General features: G+C 50.4%; 1 protein-coding gene across 3 annotated transcripts; it reads right to left on the reverse strand.

Annotated features, from left to right (window-relative positions):
• Positions 1–7585: 7585 nt before the first annotated feature.
• LOC131417714 (protein CD300H-like) lies at positions 7586–15817 on the reverse strand. Of its 3 annotated transcripts, none has more exons than XM_058561510.1 (5): positions 15749–15817; positions 15405–15593; positions 11981–12337; positions 9862–9916; positions 7586–7939 (listed from the first exon to the last, which is right to left on the reverse strand). In XM_058561510.1, exons 2-5 carry the CDS (start codon positions 15544–15546, stop codon positions 7807–7809), a joined length of 687 nt encoding a protein of 228 aa, XP_058417493.1. In that variant the 5' UTR covers positions 15547–15593; positions 15749–15817; the 3' UTR covers positions 7586–7806. The 3 variants fall into 3 exon arrangements, with proteins under 3 accessions (XP_058417493.1, XP_058417495.1, XP_058417496.1); XM_058561512.1 differs by lacking the exon at positions 15749–15817 and adding an exon at positions 15688–15724; XM_058561513.1 differs by lacking the exon at positions 15749–15817 and having other exon boundaries at positions 7586–7970; positions 9881–9916; positions 15405–15674.
• Between the last annotated feature and the right edge of the window lie 5604 nt (positions 15818–21421).

The following is a 21421-nucleotide window of genomic DNA, read 5'->3' on the forward strand; positions in this document are numbered from 1 at the left end:
CAGCTGCCTTCAGACCTTTCCTGGCTCTGATCATTAGTCCTTCAAAGAGCTGCTTCCCTTGTTCATGGACAATAAGAGGAAGTATTGGCCGTTGTTACCACACCAAGTTGCAAGCTGGCGGAACATGTTCAGTAAGGGGCAGTGGGAGGTACTGAGTCTCTCCTAGGGAGTAAGAAATCCAGAAGAGCAGTGTGGCTGCTGCTTCTCAATAAGGCTGAAGCCTTGGGCTGGAGAAAGATGTGTCTTCCTCATTCCCGCCTGGCTCTATCCTGTCCCCTGGGCATGGGTCTTTAGGGCCTTGATCTACTCCAGTCTGAACTGCCCAATGGGCTCCGGATTTCTGGCTGCACTTTGAGCCCTGGCCCCTGAGCCCCTGAAAGTCTGAGTCCGTGTCTGGTTGGCCCCGAGGGAGAGAAGGTGATCCCTACTCACTAGCTCAGGCTGATGAGCGGGATGGGGCTGTGGAGTGGACCAGGCTGTAGGAGTCAGCCTAGAGAGGAAAAGCTGTCAGGATATAATGGGTCTAGGTCTAATACTTGCAGTGGTCAGCATCAGGATATTCAAATCAGCCAGGAGGGACCCAGCAGCTGAGAAGCAATCCTCTTAGAGAAGAATTGTTTGTAAGTCCTTGAAGTCATCCCTGGTGAAGCTTTGCAAATGGCCTCTAGCGCCATCTGTTGGTGGCTTGAAGAACTGCCACAAGCATATTCTGGTGGTTACTTTGGTTCCTGCTCATGAAGGGGGGGAAATAGAAATGCTTCTGTCCTTGAGTATCAAGCCATGTCATTGGTCTTTCCAGATCCCTCCCGACAGAGTGCTGGACCTCAAGGAAAGGCTCTAGCCCCTTGGAAAAAGTCTTGAGTGAGATAGGTTGGAGCTCAGGTTCAGACTCCTTCTTTGGGCAGGAGTAGGGTGATTTGCAAGAACAAAAATAGAAACAAGGCGGATCCTCTAAGGACTTGTCTCCCAAGGAGGGGCCCGAGAATGCTGGTGCAGAGAGTTGGGGGCACTGGGCATGCAGGAGGTGAGGCCCTGGGGAACCCACAATGCGCAGCTGGCTTGGCTGAGTGAACAGTTCTGAGAGGCGACAGTCCAGCTGGGACTTCTCAGGGTATGGGTTTGCTTACCCTCTGGGGCAGAACTGGTTCCGGAGCTGGGGCAATGCTGTATCTGCAGGTAATTTTGGGGGACCCAGGTATGGAACTGAGAAGGCACAGATAGGACAGTGGGGCTCCCCCTCCTCTCCTGCCCATTCCCTGCTACAGTTCTCCAGGGTAAGGGTCTGGGCCAGAGCCCCCCCACCAGTAAGCCTTCGGACTGACGTGTGGCTTGGACATGGGAGAAGGCTCCTAACGAGGCAAAATGCATCTCTACACAAGCTCCCAACTCTAAGAGATCAAGAGGCTAAATTTTTACTGAGACAGTGTTTTTGATGTTGGATTACCTGGAGGAAATAACACAGCCGCCAAGAGGGCTTGGTTAGGATGCTAGGGAGAGAAGCATTTTCTTGGGCAAATGCTTGGGTAAAGCTCCCCACATACATGTGACAAACCCATTTAGACGTAAACTAGAAGACAAGTTAGAGGCGGCGGTTTCAGGTGGAGCAGGTGCTTGTGGTGGACGCAGTCAACAAGTTTTAAGCAAAAACTAAACATGGCCCAAGAAATGGGTCAGAGGCATAAAAATAGGATTAGGGGATCTAGTTGGGTGGCTAGTCTAGAACTCCTAGTTGACAGCACGCGTCTTCTAGGAGAAATAGGAAGTATCAACAGAGAGATTCTGTCATAACAGAGCTTGCGTCTGAGTACCCTGGAGCCCATGCTCCCCCCTGCGCTGTCACACTCGGCTTACGCCAGCGGCCAAGTTTGCCGTCTGTGTGTCTCCTTGGGCGAAATGTCTGTTCATGTCTTTTGCTCACTTTCTAATTGATTTGTTTGATTTTTTTCCTGTTGAGTTTTGAGATTTCTTTATGTATTTGAAATACTAGTACTTCATCAGATGTGTGGTTTACAAGTATTTACTCCCGGTTTGTAATTTATCTTCTCATCCTTATCACAGAGTCTTTTGCAGGCAAAAGTTTTTAGTTTTTATGAGGCCCAATTTATGATTTTTTTCCTTATTTGGATCATGCTTTTCAAGTCTAAGAACTATTTGCTTAGCCTTATATCCCAAGTTTTATGTCTTATATTTAAGTCCATGAACCACTTTGAGTCAATTTTTCTATGAGGTATGAGGTTTAGGTTAAAGTTTAAATGTTGTTTTGCCTACAGACGCCCAATGCCTCTAGTACCATTTGTTGAAAAGGGCAATCCTTCATGGATTGCATTGGTTTTGCACTTTTGTCAAAATTGCTTGAGCGTATTTTTGTGGATCTGTTTCTTGGTTTTCTATTCTGTTTCATTGATCTATGTGTCTATCCCCCTGACAATACCACACATCTTGGTAACTGACACTGTAAAGTAGGCTCAATATAGAGTAGAAGGGTTCCTCCATTTTCTTCTTTTTTCAAGATTGTTTTAGCTACCTAGTGCCTGTGATTTTCCATATCAATTTTAGAATAATCTTGTTTATGTCTACATAGACATCTTTATTTTGATAGGAATTGCATTAAACTTCAAGGTCAATTTGGGAAGAATTGATATTTATTTATTGAAGTATTCTTTGATTTCTGTCATCATCATTTTGTAATTTTCAACATACATATCCTGCACATAGTGCAAGTTTGTTAAGTTTATACTTAAGCATTTAATTTTCTCTGGAGAAATTGTAAATGAAGAAAGCTTGAGTTGAGAAGCCACATCTAGGTGTACTCAGGAGGGTGAGGTCACAGAAAAGCATCGTGCTGTGCCTGGTGCTCTCTGCTACGGAATTAGGAGTTCCAGGTGCCCTGTGGCGTGCTCTCCCCGGTTCTCCACAGCCAAGCACCAGCCACTTGCTTGGTTCTGGCTGCACAGAGAAGAAGTCACTCGGGGAAGGGGCTGGAAGGGGCCTGCGACCAATGTCTGCCTGCACCAGCCCCAGGCACCTGGAGAGGGAGAGTCTTCTTCCTCAGCTCTATTCCAAGCCCCCCTGACTAGACTCCAAGAGTCAGCCCCAGTTCCATCCTAGTAAATGCATCGAGGCATCTCGTCACACTGAGCCCGGGGGAAAAGGGTGCTCGAAAGTTGATATAAAGAGCAGTTAGAGCTTCCAGCTTCCATCCCCAGCCAGGGCAGCCACCTGCTGCCCCTGCCCTGGCAGAAGATTTGAGTAATTTGCACTGGGGAGAGGTTGGTCCTGAGGCCCCAGGGACACCAGACATGGAAGATGGGTGGGGTGAGTCATCGGTTGGAAAACAGGAAGCTACGTTTTGTGTGTGCACTGAGAGGCAAGACTCTCAGCAACCCAGACATTGGCAGCCGGCAGGAGGCGGGAGAATCCTCATGGGGATGGGGTTGGGGATAATGACAGATACATGGGGAGCCCCCCATTCCCAGTGCACACACACCAACAAGCCCCCCCCATTCCACAGAGATTTTTATCAGCGTCTAAGTGAGGAAGCCCCTAACGTGAAAGAAAAGCCAACACCAACAGAAGAAAGGAACTCAGAGGAAGATAACAGTGAAAGAAGCAGAAGAAAATGTTTTAAAACATTTAATTTCCTTAGCTGGATGAGATATAAATTATTGCTTTCAAGAAACAACAGGATTTGATTTTAAAAAAAAAAAAGCACAATCAGAGAAGAACAGAATTTGGAGATTAAAAATATGATAGGAAGATGTCCATCACCCACTCTCACCCTTTTCTGGAGGGAGATTTAGGGACTTGGCAAGGTTCCCTCCTGACAGCCTCCTGCGGGGCTGGGGGGCGGGGGAAGCAGGGAGGAGGCTGAGACCTCAACAGGTCCTGGGGCCCAGGCATGAATCATGGATCAATGCATGCACGAACAGAGCCACACCCATGCATCCACCTATGCATGTGTGCTCATACACACACACACTGCCCACACATGCACTAATGCACACACACAAGCAGTCTGTCCCAAGTCACTGACATAGACCTGGCCCCCCTTCACTGGCCTCTGGGGTTGGCAGGTGTCTGCTTCACTTAGGGCAGGCCTGGCGCTGGAGCAAGAGAGGGTCTCACCTGGGGATACTGACACTGTGACATGGAAAATGGGATCGATCAGGAAGATCAATTCCTCTGCCCACAGTGACAGTCAGTCCCACACCTGTGTTGGTCTGTCTTTTGCTATGGGGTTCTCCATGGTCACTGGGGAAGGTCCTTCAGGTAGTCTCTGATGGACACGCAGCCACTCCTTGACTCTCTCTTTGGTCTTTTTGTTGCCACAATCTTCTTCCGCAGTGCCCAACATGGGTTTCTGCACCGGTATTTGCTATTTGCCTTGAATTCCTCCTCATACTGCACACACACAGGGATCGCCCCATGGTGCCCATCCCAGTGCCAGGACCACTCAGAGTCAAAGAGCCTGAAAAACACAGTCGAGTCCCAGGCCTCATCAGAAGGGCCTGGATTAGTGACGCCCTGGGGGTCAGCTCCTCAAGGACCTTCAGAGGCCATTGCCGGGCAGCCAGAGCCAGGGCAGGACCTGAGGGAGAGCCTGGGGTGGGAAACCAAGGTCTTTTGTCCATATTCTAATTGGATTGTTTGATTGTTTTTACTGTTGACTATTGAGAGTTCTATGAAGATATTCTAGATATAAGTCTTTTGTCAGATGTGCTTTTCAAATATTTTTTCCCAGTCTATAGCTTGCCATTTCATCCTCTTCACAGGGTTTTTGCAAAGCCGAAGTTTTTAATTTTGATAATGTCCAATTTATCAGTTTTTCATTTTATGGATTTGGTGTCAAGTTGAAGAACTCTTTGCCTTGCCCTAGATCTCAAAGATTTTCTCCTATTTTTTTCTAAAAGTTTCGTTGTTTCGTGTTTTACATATAAGTCCGTGCTCCACTTTGAGTTAACTTTTGTACAAGGTGTGAGGTTTTGGTCAAAGTTCATTTTTTTGTCTATGGATGTCCAATTGCAAAGTGATCTTTTAAAAGGACAACTCTGGTGTGAAATGGAGACCAGGTTGTAATCGGTGGCCTGGCCCAAGTCTGTCTTACGGTGTGTCTAATGTCTCTGTGGACTTACCCTGTGGCCGTATCTCAGATCCATGATTGCATAATCGGGTTAGATATTCTCAAGAGCAGGCAGAACCCTCACATTGGTCCAATGGAGTAAAGGCTATGATGGTAGAAAAGCCCTGAAACGGTGTTCCCCCCCATCCAGATGGTAAGTTATAAGCAATACCATATTCTGAGTGCAAATGGCAGAGATTAACGACACGGCTCCAAGACTTAACGGATGCAGGAGTAGGGAGTTCCCATCATACCTCTACTAATTAATCTCGATTAATTATTACTACTAATTACTATTAATTATTAATCTCAATTAATCATGTGGGTTTTTAAAAATTTTTTTCTATATTTTATAATGCTTTAACATCTTGGGGCCTTGTGGACTAAGGAGTGACTGCCCTTCCTAGGGTTAGCTAATTCCTCAAGAGTAAATGACTTGCTTGCAAGCACGCCTTTGATATGCAAACCAACCAATGCCAAATCCACACTCTTCCTTGTCTCCTTTTATCAGGCTCCTGCAGTCTGGGACTTTATTCCCCTGCCATAAATAACCCCAGGGCCAGGTACCAGACAACTAGGGACCACCCCTGTAGCCCAGAGCCTGCTGATATTATTCAAACCATCCAATCCTAAACTGCTCAGTTTGTTTACCTTGCTTCACCCACCCCTTTCAACAAAAACCACAATAAAGGCTCTGGCCCACAGTTCCTCTCTCTACCTCTGCCTCCTGACCCACACTGGTGCTTCCTCACATGGCCCTGTGTGGTATGCCGTGCCTCCTGTTTCTAGGGATCTATGAGTATAAACTTCTTCTCTCATTACAGTATTTCCATGTCTGCATATCTTACCATACCCTTTTAAAACAAATCCTAGGTACATTTTAAGACATCTACTTAATTCACTAGCCCAATGCCTGAAAAATTCAGATGAGGTTTATCATATAACAGTGGACCAACTTAAATTTAACCAATTGATAGCCCAATGGCGATTGTTCTTGTCAGTGTACTATCTTTATGAGAACAGCCTCTGGTACTTGGTGTGCTACTATTGGTATGGCAAATGCATCCCTATAAAGATGCATTTTCAATCCCTGTAAAGAAGGAGGATCAGAAGTAGTTCACATTTACTTGGGAAGATAACAACACACATTCATAGTCAACCAGGATCATGGCAACATTTCCAAACTGTCACAATGCGGTCCAAAGAGACTTCCATTAGACGCTCCACGGAACATCATGCTGGCTCACTTGGTTGACAGTAGGAAGAGCAGGAAGAAGCAAGTACTCTAGACGCCCTGGTACAACACATCTGCACCAGAAGGAGGGAAGTAAACCCTACTGAGTTTCAGGGGCCTATCTCATAGACACAAGTTTTAGGAGTCTATTGTCTGGGATGAGTTCTTTTGTCTTGTGCCTCAAACCTCTAAGAAAAATCACACAGCTTGGTGGGCTTGAATTTTGGGGCTGTCACATTCCATACCTGGGAATACTGCTCAGACTCACTTATTGGGTGACTTGAAAAGCTGCCAGTTTTCAGCGGTGCCCAGAGCAAGAGGGGCCTCTCCAGCAGACCCAGGCTGAGGTAAAAGTGGCCCTGTAATTTGGTGCTGTATGACCTGGTTGGTTCCACGGTGCTAGAAGTCTCTGTGGAAGATAAGGATGCCCTGTGGTGTCTCTGGCAAGCCCCAACAGGAGACCACTAGGATCCTGGAGCAAAGGCTTACCACCTGCACCAGAGAAAACTACTCATTTAATGAGCAGCCCCTAATTTTTTTTTTGTGTGTGTGTGTGTGTGTGAGGAGATCAGCCCTGAGCTAACATCTGCCAATCCTCCTCTTTTTGCTGAGGAAGACTGGCCCTGGGCTAACATCGTTGCCCATCTTCCTCTGCTTTATATGGGATGCCGCCACTGCATGGTTTGACAAGCAGTGCATCTGTGTGCGCCCGGGATCCGAACCGGTGAACCCTGGGCCACCGCAGCGGAGTGCGTGCACTTAACCGCTTGCACCACCCGGCCCGCCCCGAGCAGCCCCTAATTTGCTGCTGTGCTGAAGTGGACGACACGCCTGACCAGCCTTACAACTGGTGGATGCTACGTCACCAGGCTCCTGATCAGTAGCTCCAGCCACGTAGTCACTCGATGTTCTGTGCTGCTCCCTTAGCTCTCACACCTACAGCCTTGTAGGGAGTTCCCTACAACCTGCTGATAGAGGAGGGAAAATCCAGTATGGTTCATGAATGGGTGAGCTTGAAACACTGTGATTTCCTTTGTGCAAGATTCAGAAACAATGATGCCCTTGATGAGAGCCCTAAAGAAAAACAGGGGAATGGTTATCACAAGGAAATCAAGACCGTGGTTGACTCTGGGAGTAGGAGAAGGAGGGATTTGAGATCAGGGAGAGGCATATGGGGGCTTTAAAGGTCCTAGTAATGTTTGATTTCTTAGGCTGAATGGTGGATACTCATGTTTATTTTTAGTCCTTGAGCTGTACGTATACGTTATATATAGGCTTTTTTGTATGTGATATATTTCATTAAAATATTTTTTACAGTTTGTTTTTAAAGTCTCTGGCAATAAGGTGAAAAAAGATATAAGGTTCAGGGTCTGAAATTCCTTCTTCTCTAGTCTGCGCGGCTGTGTCTCTGGACAGGATGTGGATGGGCAAGGATGGCCGCAGGTTGTCTTGGTCAGGCTGGCTCTGTTTCTCCACAAATTACCCTCTGAGGCCTGTTCACCCAGAGGACGGCGCTGAGCATTATCAGGAGCAGGGGCACCTTCAGGGATATGAGGAGCAGGAAGTGGACGCTGCTGAGCAGGGACCTATGAGAGGGACATGGTGACTGACAGGGAGCTTCCTCCTCAACGGGAGGCCCGGGCTCTGCCTCTCCCCCCTTTTCCTTTGAGCTCAAGTCCTGTGTCTTCAAAACTCAATATCAGCATCAAACCCGGTTGGTACCAGGGCCAGACAGCCCCATGCTGAGGGCCACACACTCTGTCCTTCAACTCAAGAATTGACCTGGAGTGTCAGGACCCGGCAGATGTATGAGGATGTGGGGGTGAGGAACGGAGAGGAAGAGAGATGTAGGCACCCAGCCAGGCCCCAGCTCCCAGAAACAGCTTTCTGAACCCATGTATTGATCCCTCAGCCATCAACACTCACAGGAACTCAGCTCTTGCTGGGACCAACTTCAAGGATAAAATGTCCCCTTATAACCACTCCTCATTCAAATTAAAGTCTTGACTCTGCCTTAAATATGATCATGGGAGCAGCTCTTCTGCTTAAACCATTCAACAATCTCAAAGGCAAGGAGTGAGCATTCCAAGCTCAGCTCATGGCCAATCCCCTCACCCCCTGGGTCCCAGTACCTGCCTCCATTCCAGCTCCTCACATATGTTGTATCCTCTCCCGATGCTGGACCTTTGTTTAATCTCTCCCCCTCCCCAACCCTCTGCCTGGCTAGCAGCCTGAGGGTTTGGCTGATGCCTTCCCTGGCCCTCCAAGATTACATCGGGCCCCTGTAGCAAACCCTGCTGGTTCTCTCCCTGTATCCTCTTTGCTCACTTGAGCTCCTGGCAGCCGTTGACAGTCTTGGACCCGACAGGGTTTCCCGCGTCCAGGTCCTGCATCTCTTTACCTGAGGGCTGTCTCTAGCTACAGGAGTGTGCAGGGCTTGCTGAGCAGAGCAGGCTGGAAGTGCTACAGAATTCACGCCCCCAGGAGTGACCCAGAAACACTCTTTCTCCAGATTCTTGCTTGGTTGGTCCTACTTCCTTCAGGTCTCTGCTCAAATGTCACTTTATTTGAGAGGCCTTCCGCCATCACTCTGTATGAAAATAGCAAACCCCGCCATCTTCCCACACCATGAGGGACAGATGTGTGTGGATCACTGCCCCAGCTTCCTCACCTCTCAGTGGGACAATTCTGGGCAGTGTCCTACTCATTCATTCCGAGGGTGCTCGGCGGGACTGAGCCCAGCTGCTCCAGTGATGAGCTCTCGTTCATCTACATTTCGTTGGCTTTCCCTGCTTCCCGCTCCCTCACTACATCTCCTGGGATCACCTCTCCATAAACTAATTGCGCCTAAATCCTTGTCTCAGGAGCTGATTTTGAGGAAACTAAGTCTCTTTGTTATTTGTTTTCACTGAGCATCTCGATAGCCTTCATCATGCCCCACTGTCTTCCCACAGGCCCTGTCACCTCTCCAACACCTCTTTCATTTTCCTCCGTAGGAATCGTCATTAGTAGACATTTCCTCTGTCTGTCTATCATCTGTCTATCTATCATCTGTCTATCTCTATTATCTATCTGTCCATCCTATCATATATCCCAATCTATCTATTGCTATCAACTGTCATCTACCTATTCCTATCTATGCATCAATCTATGTATCTCTCTACCATCTAACCATCCCTATCATATATCTATCTATCCATCCCTATCATATATCTATTATCTCTCTCTCTCTCTATCCATCCATCTATTTATCTATCTATCATCTATCTGTCTAATCCATCTTGCCCTTGTCTAAATTCACTCATTTGAAAGAAACTTCCTTGAGAGCACAACCTTGCCTGTTTATTTACTGTGACATCCCTAGCATTTGGATCAGTTCCTGGCACATAGCAAGTAAATTAAATATTTGTTGAGTGAGTGAATGATTGAAGAAACCTGTGTCTAGGAAGCCTACTCTAGGGAAGAAGCCAGGCGGGTGGTAGAAGACACTGGGACACGGGCACCTTACCCTTGCTGTTGGCTGGAACATCCAGGTGTCCACGTAGAGCTTTTGCTGCTGGAGGCTATGGAGGAAGCTGAGAGTGAGGCCCGGTGCCCTGTCCACGGCTCCCTCTAGCTAGGTACCTGTCACCTGCATGGTTCTGACTTCACAAAGCAGAGGGAACTCAGGGAAGAGGCTGGACAGGTGTTCTGGGGTCATCATCTCCCCATAGTCAGACCTAGGCCTGACCAGGGTAAAGGAGTGTCCCCACCAACCCCAGCCCCATCTGCTCTGTAGCCGGGTGGACACATTACAAACCAGGATCAGAGAGTCCTCGCTTTCTACCATTAAACATTTCAGTGTTCCTCACCTCGCTGAGAACAGGAGTGCTTGAAGGTCAGCACAACAGTTAGACCTCAGGTCCCACCCCCTAGCCAGTGTGCCCACCCCACACCCCCCACCCACACCTTGTCCACCCTGGGAGAAGACTGTAGAGGTTGATTCAGGAAAGTTTGAAAGCAAGAACGCCTCACACAGCTGAGGGCTGGAGAATGCCACCAGCCCCAAACAGGGACGGGGGATGGAATCTGTACTCCAGAAAGTAGGATCCCAGCCCCCTTAGCCCAGCCAGCTCCTCAAACGTTGGCAGCCTCACCTGTGTTCCCTCAGGCAGGAGACTGGAGAATCCTCACTGGGTCAATGGCCAACCAGGAGGAGAGACAGACACTCAGGGACCCGGAAGAAAACTGCTGAGTCTCTGGGCAGTCTCTTAAGGGCGAGGCTCTCCTCCAGCCCTCCACAAGCCCATCCCTCACCGCGGAGCTCACAACCAGTTTCTTAGGGCCACATTCTTAAATGCACGTGGGTGAAGACCTTTCAAGGAAAGCCTCCAACATGAAAGAGAGAAACCAACACAAACAGAAAAAAGAAACTCAGAGGAAGATGAGACAATGCAGGAAGCAGAAGGAAAAAAAAAATGAATATCCTTGGATTGCTAAGGGAAGATGTAGCTCTCATGAAACAAGAACAAGCCTATATATATGTTTGCATTTGAAAAGAAAAATGTGGTAGAGGTGTCCCATCCCACTTCTGCCCTGTCAGGGCTAGGCGTTTACTGGGCTCCCTCCTGCCCTATCAAGAATGTCAGAGGGAGAAGGGGCAGAAGCAGGAGGAGGCTTGGGGGCCAGAGATGATGCCAGACAGAGACACAGACAGACAGACAGACACAGACAGATCGAGACCGGTCAGAGGGTTGGGGGCTCCCTCTTGGTCTTTCCCATGCCCTCAAACAAACCCCCTTGACCCACAGCCCTGGGGCCAGGGCCTCCAGAAAATGCAGAAATGGGGTTTTCTCCCCCTAGGGCCAGCACAGGTATCAGAGGCTGAGGGAAGGCCCAAAGGGGGTTTGCTACAGAGGCCAGTGGGAGAGTTGGGGCTGGATCTTGGATTTCTGGAGCAGGGTTCACCTGGTCAGAGGGACGAGACTGGTAGTCTGGGCCATCCCTGAGCCTGGACCGTCTCAGGGACCTTCTCCTGACCCTGGGTGAGGCCCTGGGCCCTGGGTTGTTGAAAGAATTCGAGCCAAGGGAGAGTGAGAAGGGAATCCCTTTGGAGTAGACCCTCCCACACACAGGACAGGAAGGTGGCACGAGCCCCTCAGTCCTGATAGATCCCGTGACACAGGGCCCTCCCTACCTACACCAGCCTCAGACGCCTTGAGGCCCACAAACACTGTCAGGACCCAGGGCGGTGACAGGAACCTTGGATGTCACACACACGCTCTCACTCACACCCTCACATACTCACCCTTACACACTCACACACACTCTCTCCCTCACACACCCACACACACTCACACTCTTACATGCTCACTCTTACACACCCACACACATACACTCACACGCTCACACACTTGACACACACTCCCACTTACACATTTTCACACACACTTTCCTCACACACTCACACTTTCACACACTCATGCACATCTCCCACACACTCACATTCACACAACACACTTGGTCCTGAATCTCTGATGCACAAACGCGGGGCCCAGTTCTCTCCCAAGTAGAAATTTCCTTGGATGCTCTGCAGAGATTCGCTCAGATTCCTTCACCACTGGTACCAGAGAAAAGGAAGGTCTTACCTGGGAAAACAAACACTTGAACCTGGAAAAAAGGATCAGGCAGGAAGCCCTGGAGTCCTTCCTCCCGCAGTATCGTTGCAATCCCACACCTGTACTTTCCTGTGTCATCTGCAGTGAGGTTCTCCAAGGTCACGGTGAAGGTGAGGTCCTCAGTGTGGTCCATGATGGACACCCGGCCCCTCCTCACCTCTGTCTCAGACTCTGTGGTCTCCACAATCTGCTGCCAAAGTGGCAAGCACGGTTGTCTGCACCAGTATTTGGTAAACGTCCTGTATTCCTCCTCGTACCGACACTGCACGCTCAGGGATCCCCCCACAGTGCCCGTCACGTTGCTGGGGCCACTCAGAGACAAAGAGCCTGGAAAACACAGTCAGCCTTGTTCACCATGAAGAGCCTGGGCCGGAGGGTCCTTGAGTGTCAGGTCCTCTGGAAGCCCAGAAGTCACCCTGAGGCCAGAGGAAGGAGGGGTCAGGAACCAGAGAGGTCTGGGCTGTTGCAGACATGGGGGGAGATCTAAGGAGATGCCTGGTGTGGGATTATGAGACTCGAGAGGTCATGCCCACGCTGTGTGTGCTCAGTCAACTCAGAATGTGAGCAGGGGAGGAAGACTTTGGTGGCCCCAGACACCTTCTGGGTCCCCAGAAGTATCAGTCCCGAGAGGAGACACCTGTCCCCATCAATCACCAAGAACTGAATGAAGCCACTGAGTATACTCTGAATAAATAGATGGATGGATGGATGAATGGACACACAGATGGAATAGGAAACAGGAAATAAGGATGGGAACCAAGAAAAACTAGATGAAGCCCAGTATTGACAGCATCCCTCCCAGGAGGAAGCCTTTAGCTTCTGGCTATACCCCCTTCCCAGAAGCTCATCTGTAGGTCCCAAGCTTATAATCCCCACTTGTGTAGATGGAACCTCTGGCTCACAGGTCTGGGTCACACAGGAGATGGGCATTGGCTGGGAGGTAGAAAGAGGCCATTTAGGAAGGGGCCATGATTCAAGGACAATCACACTTTGATTTCCCTCCTGGGACAGAATCCTGCAGCAACACTTGCTGTCACCTAACACCTACACACTGATGACTCACCAGATGTTCTTCCCTCTCTCACTCCTCAGCAGCCCCCCACCAGCCTTGGCATGCCCTGGGCCTCATCTCCATGTTTTTGACGTTTCCTCCCTCCCCCAGTCACTCTGAAGGCTCCATTCCAAATAATTAGGACCCAGCCCCTACACTCTCTGCTTCCTGCATGGAGAGCCATGCTGGCCCTAGACACCCGAGGGGTCGTCATTTCTCCAAGCAACAGCTGCTGCCTGATCTGCTCTTGACAGGAAGGGGTTAACCCAGGGCAAAGGGCTAGGGAGAAATGGTTTGGGCAAATACCAAACTTTTGAAAAAATATTGGGTATATAATCTACCTGTCATCTATCTGTCTCTCTGTCCGTCCATCGGCCCACCCATCCATCTCTCTCTCCTTCCCGCCACCCATCCAGCCATCCAGGCAGTATATTGTCATCCACAAATTGTGAGACTTTTGCTATTTTTTTCCTAAAATTAAAAGAAAAGTAGTAGTTTTTACGTTTTCATTTTATTTTTATTTTATTTATTTGTTTATTTGTTTGTTTATTTATTTATTTATTTATTTGTTTGTTTGTTTATTTTTTGTGAGGAAGGTCAGCCCTGAGCTAACATCCATGCTCATCTTCCTCTTTTTTTGCTGAGGAAGACCGGCTCTGAGCTAACATCTATTGCCAATCCTCCTCCTTCTTTTCCCCCTCAAAGCCCCAGTAGATAGTTGTATGTCATAGCTGCACATCCTTCTAGTTGCTGTATGTGGGACACGGCCCCAGCATGGCCAGAGAAGCGGTGCGTCGGTGCGCGCCCGGGATCCCAACCCGGGCCGCCAGTAGCGGAGCACGCGCACTCAACCGCTAAGCCACGGGGCCGGCCCTGCTTCTTCATTTTAAATATATTGATTTTCTCACTTTATTTCCACACAGGCATGCTCACGCAGCCCACTGGCCTCTATTCACAGTCAGAGCGCCGGCCGCCTCTCCCACCAACGTTCCCTGCTGCAGTGCTTCTTAACCAGGGGTCATGTTGACTGCCCCCACCCCAGGGGACATTTGGCAATGTTTGAGGACATTTTTGGCTGTCACAACTTGGAGGGGTGAGGAGTTGCTGTTGGCACCAAGTAGATAGAGGCCGGGGATGCTGCTGAACATCCTACAGTGCACAGGACAGCCACCCGCAGAGTGATCCAGCCCCAGTGTCAACACTGCCGAGGTTGAGGAACCTTGCTCGAGGGGGCAAAAGGCCTCAGCTGGAGGATCTCCAGACAGGTCCGTGGGGCTTGGGCGGAGAGGGGACAGCAACACTGAGCCTTCTCTGCAATCGCTGTTCTGGGCTCAGGCTCTGGGGACACTGTTCTCTGATTCCAAGGCGGGGGTGAGGGTGGTGGGGGTTCTGAGGGAGAGGTGCCCTTCAGGGTAGGACACTGACTTAGCCTACATCTTCAGTTGCTTAAGCCCGACCCTTGAAGATCTGGGGGCTGCTTCCTCAGGTCTGGGTGGAAAACACATGAGGGACACTCTGAGTTACACCCAGAGCGTCCCTCTCCTCTGATCCTCCACCAGACCCAGCACGGGCGTCCTCCCAGCCCACCCCACCTCATCCCCAGAGCAAGCCCCCTGCCCATGGGGCCTCAAAAAGAAACTTTGACTTTCTCCTTCCACCACCATTTATGGAAACTCTCAGACCAGGACTGACCACAAATTCCCAGCAGCCTGGCCTCCAGGGGCCCACAGCACAGAGCCCCACCTGCAGCCAGACCTGCCACGAGGCCTAGGGCCCCCACAGTGGGTGGGGGATACACGAATGGATATTCACAGATGGCTTAGCAGTAACTGGCGTCATATTATAAAATGAGTGACGTCTTTGGAAATAAAGTGTTTTGGTTTGAATCTTTGTGTTTTATGAACTGATCTTAGTTATTTGCACCTCTCTGAGTCTCAGACTCTGGTTTCAATAAGGATCGTGATGAGGATTGGATTAGATCAGGAGGGAAAATCAGGTAGCCCAGTGATGAGCCCAATTAGTATCAGGTCTCTGCTCCCCTCGCCGCTCTCTGGTGAATCAAGACGGTGTTTCTGATTTTAACAATGATGGTAATAATGATTAAAATGACCAGATTTATTTAGGGCTCAGTATGTGCTCACTGCATGGGAAGCATGTTACCCTCTAATCCTCGTTCTATCCTGATGAGGAAATTTGATGAGCTACATGAGGGTTTTCATATGCAGACCTCATCCCCTTTTTCCTTATGTCTTTATTTCTTCCCTTCGCATCACCACCCTTCCTCACTCTTCCTCACCCTGACCTGCCAGCAGACTTTCCCCGTCCAGGCCCAGCCCTGCTCACCTGGGACACAGAGAAGCAGCACAGCTGATGGCAGCCACATGGCCCCGTCCCGCTGGGCGGTCTCTCCCGCTGTTGCTGGGCCTGAGGCTGGAGCCTCCTCCCCGAGGGTCCGCTCACCCTGTCTCCCTCTTCTGCTCTTCATGGCACTTGTCTGCTTCCTTCTTTAGCCTCTTGGTATTGTCCTCAGACCTGGTCAGAAAACAAGAGAAGCTGAGGCCAGGGCATCATGTGGTCAGTCGATTATGGTGCTGAAAACTTGCTGAAGTTCATCCTCATAACATACAGCTGAATGTGTAGTCCCCATTTCTGTTCCATGTGAAGACAACACCCTTTTCATTACTCACCCACAGCTGACAGGCCTGCCCTTCTCTAAACCACAGCATAGCCCCGACAGCCGTGCCAGTCTGGGCTAATTTCCATCTAGGTTTTCAGAGCTGGTCGTCCCCTTTATGAATAGCCAATGTCCTGTGGCCAGCATGGGCAGTCCCATGCGGTTCAGGCGTGACGAGGCTTTCTCTGGACAAGACCAGCTACTTGCAGGGCCCAGTGCAAAACGAAAATGCCCTGGTTCCAGAATTATTAGGAATTTTAAGATGGCAACAACGGAGCATTAAATCAAGTACGGGGCCCTGGTAAGTCCAGGGCCTGGTATGACTGCACGGGCTGCAGCCCCATGAAGCCGGCCCTGTCTCTGGTTCTTGGTGGTACAGATAGTGAGGCTGGATCCACCCTCTGGGGGCTCTGCTTTTCTGAGCCCCCAGCTCTTGATCTGGCCTCACCAGACCCCGGAAGCCTTGAATGTTTTCTTGTCTTGGTCACACGCTCCATCGCTCTGGCACCAGGCTGCACTTGACAAGCCATCCGCAAGCCTCCGCTTTAGCCTATGTGGTTAGATGAGAAGTCAAGGTTCTCATGGGGTAGGAAAGTTTCAGTGTGTTGAAAGGTAACTCAGGCATACCTGCCAGAAATGTGTGCAATCACACAAAACAGCCACAGAGGACTTAAAAGGCAGACACAAATTTGGAATGCTTTACCCAAGAACTGAGATTCATGTAAGTAGAAAACTAAAATTCTGGAATTCTCTTAGAATTCTATCTTCTCTTAGTTGAGTGTTTCAGCAAATACATTCCTCGCTTGTTCATTTTTTGCTGCAATGGGAGGCTTCCTATTTTCTGGGGTTTAGTGTGTGTGTGTGCACGTTTGTGTGTGTGTATGTGCACACCTCCCCCTCCTGTGGTGGAAGGCGGTTTCCTGCACAACGTGTTAGTCACACAGAGCTGACAGAGCTAGGGAGAAGGAAGGATTGCTAGAAACAGAAGGATTTTTCAGTCCATTAGCCTCCATTTACTTCCGTGGGAATGTTCTCCCTTTAAACCTTAAGATTTTGGTCAAAGGGACAAAGATTCTTGTTCATATTCTCTACCTTTTTTTCACTAGTCTTTGTGATGTTTTATCTGAAAATTATTATTTGCTTTTCAATGTGACTCTAAAGAAAATTGTTCCCCCCAAATGTGATTTGTGAGGTGCAGCTGAAAGTTTCACTTGCCGCTCAGCTGTGTGACCTTCGGGGCGTCACGTGAAGGCTGTCAGTCCAGGACTCAAACTTGCCCCGCCTTCCCAACTCACCCATCTGGGTGCAGTTGGCAGTGGGTTCGCGGCTGTGCACGTGCACGTCTGTGTGCGAGTGCATGCATATGGGGGGAGGCAGGAACTGGGTAAGGCAGGAACTGGGCTGGTGAAGGATGTCTCCTCTTCCAGCCCCGAGAGAGTCACAGCTGCGTTGGCCTAGGCGGCTCAGGCGGGCTCATTAGGGGCAGGCCTGTCCTTGCTGTGACTGTCGTCTGCCAGTGACAGGCCAGCCTGCCCCTACTCCCTGCCTTACACCATCAGCCCTTTAAGGGCAGAGCCCCACGAGCTGCTCATGGCTCTGGGATCTGAGGAAAGGGTGCCTCATCCTCAGTCCCCTGAAGGAGCCCTGTCTGTGGCAAGGCAGGTACAGCGAGGGCTCCTTAACATGCCTCCCTCTGGTTAAGGGGGAAGGGGACGGTTCACAGCTACAGACTTTTCCAGAAAGGCATTCTCACCATCCTCATTCTGGCTGAACTGCCTATTGTGCATAGGGTTGTATCAGTCAGCTTATTCTAGGTAATGCTGCTGTAACAAAATTCCCAAGTCTCAGAATGTTGTAACCACAAATATTTATTTCTCACTCATGCTACATGTGCGCAGTGGGTGACCTTTGCTTGGGGTCAGACTGAAGGAGCAGCTCTTGTCTGCAGTAGGAAGAGGGAAACCACACAGCGGCTCCTAGAGCTTCTGCTCAGAAGGGGCACATGTCACTTAGGCTCACATTTCCCTGGCCAGAGCAAGTCATCCAGCCAAGCCTGATGTCAAGGGGATGGAGAAGCATAATCCTCTTACCGGGAGAGGCAGCACGTAATTGCAAACAAAAGCACAACCTACCATCAAAGGCTTCTATTAACTCCGCCTGAAGGTCACCCCACAGCACACAGACCTCAAGGCTTCCTGCTCATCTCAGGTCAAGGCAGGGAGGGGCTGCAGGTTGTCTTAGCAACACAGGTGTGTGTTTTCATTTCCTTAGCTACAGCCAGGACACTTGGCCATATGCACATGGCAATGCCATGGGGCCCCAGCTTTAAACCAGATGCACACCAGGCCCTCGGGAGGTGCACACTCTGATGTCGCTTGTCCAGCTCCCTCAGTAGATGACGGGTTCCTTGAGGGGATGGCTCATGTGGGGCATCCAGGGATTTTTCCACGTCAGGGCCGGGATCTGGAAGTACTGCCCGCTCCAGAGCAGGCCCTTGTCCTCCCGTCGCTGATTCCTGTCCTGGAAAATGCTTCCTGCTCCAGGAGAGCAGAGCCAGGGGAGGCCTGGGAATAACGAGCCCCAGCAGCAAGGTGCACACAGCAGGACAGGGAGCCTGCGGCCTCCCTTGCCCTCTGAGGCCCACCAGCGCCTGCTCCTGGGGGCAGCTCATGGGGCTCCCACAAGTATTGTCGGGGTGCGTTCTCAGAGCAAACACTGGGTGTCCGCAGGACAGAGTGGGGTGGGCAACCCACGTGCTGCTCCCTGCCTCCTCAGTGCTGTTTGCTCTCTCCATCTCCTCGAAGGCCGCCCCCACTCCCTTCTCAGTCTTCAAGGATGAGCCACATCTCTGCTAGAAGCCGTCCCGTCTACTCCCAGCCTTCCTGAGCCCTCCCTCTGCGTTCCTGCCACCTGCAAGGCTCATTTCTGTACTTAATCACGTGCACCTGTGTTGTCATTGATCTGCTTCACGGCCTTTGTTTCCTGTGAGGCTGTAGCCTCCACAAGAGCAGGGCCTCCTGCTCCAGCCACCGCGGCCTTTCCCCTGGGGGGTCTAGCACCTGCGGTCCCCTCATGAAACACTCTTTCCCCAGTTCTTCTCACGGCCTACCCGGCCTCATCATTTTCAGCTCAATGTCACCTCCTTAGAGAGGTGGCCCCGGGTCACACTTCCTAGGGGCCACCCTTCTTAGTCTCCATCACTGAACCCCGTTTATTTCCTGCGAAGATCGTCCAATGTGGTATCACGTTGATTTCTTCATTTGCTCACTACCTTTCCCCCTCCCTCACTAGGATGGAAGCTGTGCAGCCACACAGCCCTGCCTGGTCTGTCTGCCACAGTTCTCCCTGCTGCCTAGACCTGGCGTTTAGCTGATGTTTAAGGCATTTTTGTTGAATGAACAATTGAGTGAATGAGGAACTGGCCTGGCTGCAGAGGCTGGCCCCAGAGGGGCCACTGGGTGGTCCAGACCCGTGTTCCCAGAAGGAAAAGTAGCCTCAGCCCTAACTTCCTCGATGGTCATTACTGGGGTTCCCACAGGACAGGGGGGTCCACCTTTGGGGGGCTGTGTTAGTTTCCCAGGGTTGCTGAAACAAGTTGCCACAAATCTGGTGACTTAAAGCAACAGACATTTATTCTCACAGTTCTGGAGACCAGAAGTCCCAAATCAAGAAGTTGACAGCGCCCTCCAGAGGCTGTAGGGAGAACTCTGCTTTGCGTCATCCAGCCTCTGCTGGCTGCAGCATTCCTCGGCTTGTGGCAGCATCTCTCCAGTCTCTGCCTCCGTCTTCACACGGCCTCCTCTTCTACCTGTGTCGTCTTCTCTTCGGTCTCTTATTAGACACTAGTCATTGGATTTAGGGCCCACCCGGATAAGCCAAATGATCTCATCTCAAGATCTTTAACTCAATCAAGTCTGCAAAGACCCTTTTTCCAAACCAGGTCACATTCCCAGGTTCCAGGTGTCGAGACTATTCGACTTTCCATAGGGACCACGTGAGCCCTCCACCCCTGGGAGATAGGAAGGCAATACTCAAACACCCTCTGTTCCGGCCGAGGCGGGCACGGCCTCATCACGGACCTGGAGGCACAGGAGCGGTTCACCTGTTTAGGACGTGAGGCCGGCTCAGGAGGCGCTGTGCAGCACGAAGCCCCAGGAGCACTGCCAGCCACTGATAATGCTGAGAGATTGCGTTCCCGTATCACGTTTACTTATAAAACTTGACTGCTAACATGTCAACTAGTGAAATTCTAATGTAAATGCATATCTCCTTGATACATTTCCAATATACTCTCATATCCCAGAAACTTATTCTGTGATGGTGGAATTTGGCTTCAGCCAAATCTGAACACTCAGCCATTTGGCACCTGGTGAAACTGTACCATGTGTACCTCTGCCTGGGCACTGATGCTGTCCTGGAACAGCTGTGTGCTCAGTGTGGGCACAGAATAAGTACTCAATAGGAAGTTTCTGAATGGATACATAACAGACCTCCCCTAAGCAGCTCTTTATCCCATTTCAGGGAACTGAAATATTTGAAATCAGTCAGATATTTCCTACACAGCAATGGGGAGGGAGGAAGAAAGAGACCCTGGAAACCCAGGGATCATCCTGACCAGAAGAATGTCAGGATTTCGCTTTGGGCTCCTGCCTCAGGGCCTTTGCACTCGCTCTTCTCCTTGCCCAGAGTTCTCCTGCCCTGCTAGGCTGGCTCCCTACTTCCTCAGCTTTCTGTCACAAATGTCACCTTATCAGAGTGGCCTTCCCTACCTCCCTTTGCAAAATGCAGCATGATTAGTGCTGCTTGCTGCCCACCCCTCCTCACCCCCAGGATGCCCTGTTCCTTTTGTTCTGCTTGACTAAGTTTCTCACGGCATTTGTAATCAGCTACTTACTACTGATTCATTTGCTCACTGTCCCCCTCACTAGAATGTCAGCTTTATAAGGGAAAGGATTTGCTCTGCTTTGCTGACAGAAGTAGACCCAGTGCCTAGCCTAGTGCCTGGTATGCAGGGGGTGCTCCATAAATAATTGTGGAATGAATGAATGAATGAATGAATGAGGAGCCTCAGTCTGGGGAGGAACCACGTGAGCGGGTCCCTTACCCTGGCAGTTCCCCGGGTGGCTGTGTCCTGAACATTGTGCACACCTGGCACTCACTGCCAGGGACACGAGGGGCCAGGTGCCCTTGTGGAGCTCTGGGGGCTGGAGGCTGAGGGGGCTGAGAGTGAAGAACACAGAGGCTGGTGCTCCCCGGGCTCTCCCCACTGTGTACAGGCACCTGCACGGCTCTGACTTCACCCAGAACACGACACTCGGGGAAGGGGCTGGACGAGCTCCGGGAGCAACACCTCCCTGTAGGCAGACCCAGGCCTGACCAGGGCACTGGGGCTCCTCTCCCCCGGCCCCACCCCAGGCTGCTCTGTGGCCACGTGGCAACTGCCACATGCGACCTTGAGAGTGAACCTCCCCTTTCAGGGTCATGTAAGTGACCACAGGAGGAATTTGCTGAATCCAGGGTGGAATTTGAAAGTCTGTGCAAGGAGCAGTGAGACTCCTGGATTCCCTCCTCCACCAGCCAAAGACCGGGATGGAATTCATTTTCTAGAGACTTTAATGGAGAAAGAGTTTGGATCCGGGGATGGCTGGGTGAGACTCCATTGAGAAAACTCTGCCCTCACAGAGTC

Source organism: Diceros bicornis, chromosome 18 (genome assembly GCF_020826845.1).
Source record: "Diceros bicornis minor isolate mBicDic1 chromosome 18, mDicBic1.mat.cur, whole genome shotgun sequence".
NCBI lineage: Eukaryota > Metazoa > Chordata > Mammalia > Perissodactyla > Rhinocerotidae > Diceros > Diceros bicornis.